The sequence below is a fragment of the Nicotiana attenuata genome, unplaced genomic scaffold, assembly GCF_001879085.1.
Source record: "Nicotiana attenuata strain UT unplaced genomic scaffold, NIATTr2, whole genome shotgun sequence".
NCBI classification, from domain to species: domain Eukaryota; kingdom Viridiplantae; phylum Streptophyta; class Magnoliopsida; order Solanales; family Solanaceae; genus Nicotiana; species Nicotiana attenuata.
In genome coordinates, this window is record NW_017671010.1 from 37106 (window position 1) to 41696 (window position 4591).

Consider the following 4591-nt stretch of genomic DNA (forward strand, 5'->3'; position numbering starts at 1 on the left):
TTGAGCATTAACGGTGTCAACAATATTTACTCCTTATGATCAGTTTAAATGAAAATTGTAGTTCATTCTATTAAGTAGCACTTATTGATGAATATCTAGAATAAATTATAAGTAACCTAGTATAATATGTCGAATTACACTAAAAGAAAACCGATGCTGCTTTTGTGTTCACGTAGTTTGAGAGAATATTGTAAATGAAATTCATTTTGTTGTCGATATATATAACTTAATTCCTATATAAAAAGGATAAAATTAAGATTGAAGACTAAAACAAATATATTAATTAATCAGTAAAGAAAATTATCAAAATTTATGAATTTATTGATATAAAATAACCTCAATCAAAATATAAAAAAAACATACTGTAACACTTTCTTTATACTAATTATTTATATAATTATATAATATACGGTATTAATAATAATAAAAATTTAAAATAAATTTGGGCCTTCAAATTTGGGCCTAAGGCGACGGCCTCAATGCCCAAGCCTTTAGAGCAGCCCCTATATCGGCACTAGTTCATTTTCAATTTTTCAGAAATCAAATAGTACACTAACCATGGTAAGACCCCCTATTTTGGTTAATGTGAGACCATTGGTATTAAAATAGGATATGTGTCACGTAACTCCCAAGAGCTCTTATCAACAGAGTCCTTTGACACCTCGATGTCGACTCATCACATCCTGAGTTGAAGAAGATCCCAAGGGTTCGATTGTTCGTTAATGCAAATGGTACGTGAGTTGGGTTTAGAACGTCGTGAGACACATCTTCACGAAGAATTCAATTTCATCGGGTCCATGTCGGATATAGTGGTTACACCTTTCGTGCAGGTCGCTACTTGTATGAGAAGGAATTTCGCTACCTTAGGACAGTTAGAGTTACTGTCGCCATTTACCAGAGCTTCCATTCAAAGCATATAACACTTCTCCTTCCGACCTTCCAGCACCGAGCAGGCAGTGGCGGATCTAGAGGGTAATGTGCGGGTTCCCGGGAACCGAGTAGCTTTTGCACAGTCCTTGTATATGTATTAAAAAATTCATTAAAATATCTATAAATATTTGATTGTGAACCCAATTGATAACTTGAGATCGTTATAGGAACCCATAAACTTCAAAGTCTGGATCTGCCTCTGCGGGCAAGTGTCAGACTCTATACATCGTGTTACCACTTACAGCTTATTTGGATTCTTGTTACATATCGTTTCATAATGTATCGTATTGTATTGTACTGTGTTGTTTGATGAATACAACATTTGAATAGATTAATTGTTCGCCGTTATTTCATAATATCACGCACCAACAATACGAAGGATAAACTTGCAACATTACAAAGAAAAAATTGAATACGGAGTAAAATTATTATATAAAAAAGTAGGATAAAGGATAAAATATAATTATTTAATAATAAGGAAGTGCAAGATGAGAGAAAAAAGCAAGGTAACGACGCCACCACACTAAATCCGCCGTACCATACAGTAACACTTTTCTTCGTTACGTAACGACGAATTTAACTATACGATACAATAGATAACAACCATCCAAACAAGCTGTTAGTGGAGTCTTGTATTTTTAACAAAGAGTCTGTAAAATCTGTTATTCTTTTCCTGGGAGGCACGTTGTTAGGGGGGAAAAGCATAATCGTTTTGTTCTTTTCTTGGGAGACACGCGCTGTTTGGAGAAAAAGATGAGTTAAAAAAAACAAAAGGGAGCCTTTTAGTTCATGTCTTGCTAATGTGCTCTTTCTTACGAATACTTTGGACATTTTCTTGATACAACTATGCCAATGGATTATCTTTCCTAAGCCGACGTCTTTCGGAAACAACATTTTCGCCTTTTTGAAGGTAGGGGTAAGGTCTACGTACATACTAACCTTACCAGACCCCACTTGTAAGATTATACTGGGTCTGTTGTTGTTGTAAATATGCCAATGGAAGGACGGCTATACAGAGCAGCACAGAGAGGTGATATAAATGTCTTAAGAGAATACAAGAACCAGTTCACCACTCAGTTAACTCCATTTAAGAACACTATCCTTCATATTGCAGCTGATCATGATTTTCACACGCGCACTAATTATTTCTCTTCCAAAGACGGGGAAAACTTTCTCGATATAATTAGCAGTAATTTAGAACTGCTTTTCTGTTTGAACTCTAATAGCGATACTTGTATTCATGTGGCTGCTAGGAAAGGCCATTTTAAAGCCTTTATTAGCTACATGAAACAAAATTCATGTCAATATGAGCTCGAAATTGAAGGTGGTGGCACTACTGAGGAACTGTTGAGGATTCCCAACAGCAAAGGAAACATGGCTTTGCACGAAGCTGTAATGCATAGGCATCACAGGGTGGTGGAATTGTTGGTTAAAGAAGATGTTGATTTCACATATCCGCCCAACAAAATTTCGAGAAGTCCATTATTTCTAGCTATGGAGAAAAAAGACGACATTTCTGTCGAATTGATCTTGAGCAACTCCAGTTCACCATCTTATGCAGGACCTTATGGCACTACAGCGCTACATGCAGCTGCAATCTATCATATTGAAGGTACAATCAGATCACTTCTCTATAACAGCATCTCCATATAACAGTCATTCACTATAAAAGCCGAGTTTTTCTCGAAACCGATTATTATGTTATGTTATAATATTTGTCATTTATAACAGCACTCACTATAGCAGCCAAAAGATATCGGAACAAATTAAATGACTGTTATAGAAAGGTTTGACTGTATATCCTATTTTTCTGACAACTTCATATTTTGCAATCTCAAGTACAGAGGTTTGGGAGACTAATCAATCTGCATTATATGGATTTTCTTTGACAAAAGTATTAAACGAGTTAATGTATGATATTTGTATAGAAACTGGGCTACACATTTTATTTTCCATTGAGATATATTCTTATATGTTTCTCTCTCTCCTTCTCTATCTATCTATCTGTATCTGTATCTGTGTGTTTCCTTTACTTTTTTAATTCAACATTGGTTAGAGCCTTGCTAATTTGGACTATTGCTTTGTTCAGAATGCTTGCAACTAATACTAGAAAAGGAACCAAGGTTGGTAAAGGAAGTAGATGATATGGGGTGGAGTCCTCTCCATTTCGCGGCATTCTTCGGATCAAAACCGATAGTGAGGGCATTATTAAAGGAAGATAAACAGATGGTATATGAAACTATTAAAGAAGACGATAGAACACCTCTGCATTTAGCTGCACTTAATAATATGATAGACGCTGTGCGAGAGATATATGAGCAGTGTCCAGATTCTATTGAAGCAGTCACTAGTCAAGGCCATAATGCTCTTCAACTAGCAAAGGAAAATTGTAGTTTCAAAGTCCAAGCTTTTTTTCCTGCTCATTCTACTAAAAAAATCCTCGAGAAATACTTTCTTATTATTGGTGACGCGCTTGGTATGCTTTTTATATTGCCAAGTATCGTTACACATCACCCTTACTTGGAGGAAACGAGTCTAAAGTGGCTGGTAACGTTATTTAATACTCCATGCATCCTCAGTTTAAGAAAGAAATGAAGATTTTATTTTATTTATTATAAGTATGTTTTATTCAGGGGAAAAAGCCAAGCTATGAAATCATGGAAGCTGACAAAGAATCCTGGAAAGAAAGAACAAATACACATTTGATAGTGGCTACGCTCATAACAACAATTTCTTTTGCGGCTGGCTTTACCATTCCTGGTGGATACAATAGTGATGATGGTCCAAATAAAGGCATGGCAATCTTAACGAGAAAAACAGCGTTCAAAGCATTTGTGATAGCTAATACCCTAGCCATGACATTTTCTGCTACTGCAGTGTATATGCATTTCCGTGCGACTCTTAAGCGAGAGAATATGACGCATACTCTTTTCCTAAATGCTTCTTCGTGCCTCTCATATGCTATAATGGCAATGATGATAGTATTTACGACTGGCGTATATGTTGTGCTACCGCTTGCAGACCTAGCCACAGCTGTCTGTGTCCTGTGCTCTGTAACACTTGCCATTTTTGCATATATAGGCGTTAAGGAAAAATTAATTTGAGAAAGATGAAGAGTAGTTCCTCATGGCTTCAGAAACATTGGAAAAGGAGGACATTCATAGATAAATGTTGTTATGTTTACAATTCTACTTTTGCATTGGAAAATCTTCATGTCAAGAAAGATTCTTTGGTTCATTTGGTTGGCTCTTGAATTAATGTTTGTGGTTGCATTTCTTCTTCCTTGGTTTATCACAATACATGTAAATGGTGGAAATTGAAGAAGGATAACGTTCAGTTGTAGTATATTATCAATTGGTTTTGTCTACTTGTGTCCGCGTTTGCAAAGGATTGTTATCCTCTGTATATAACTTATTTTAGGACTCTTACATGATTTGTATGTATAAATATGGCAGAGTATTTTCAATACAATTAATCAGAAAGCCTTTCATGGTATCACGAGTCCTAAGAGGTTAAAACAACCCAAATAAAAACAACAGAAGCTTTGAAACAACATCATTAATGGTGAACGACAACAACTCATCAGGTTCCTCAGGAACAACTGCTGGAACACAGACCTCCATGGTCACCACTCTACCGTCTCCTAATCTTGCTCATCAAC

General features: G+C 35.9%; 1 protein-coding gene across 1 annotated transcript; it reads left to right on the forward strand.

Moving 5' to 3' along the window:
* Positions 1–1750: 1750 nt before the first annotated feature.
* On the forward strand, positions 1751–4284 carry LOC109205195 (ankyrin repeat-containing protein ITN1-like). The gene is made up of 3 exons (XM_019367875.1): positions 1751–2542; positions 3020–3477; positions 3564–4284. Exons 1-3 carry the CDS (start codon positions 1921–1923, stop codon positions 4032–4034), a joined length of 1551 nt encoding a protein of 516 aa, XP_019223420.1. The 5' UTR covers positions 1751–1920; the 3' UTR covers positions 4035–4284.
* Positions 4285–4591: the final 307 nt, after the last annotated feature.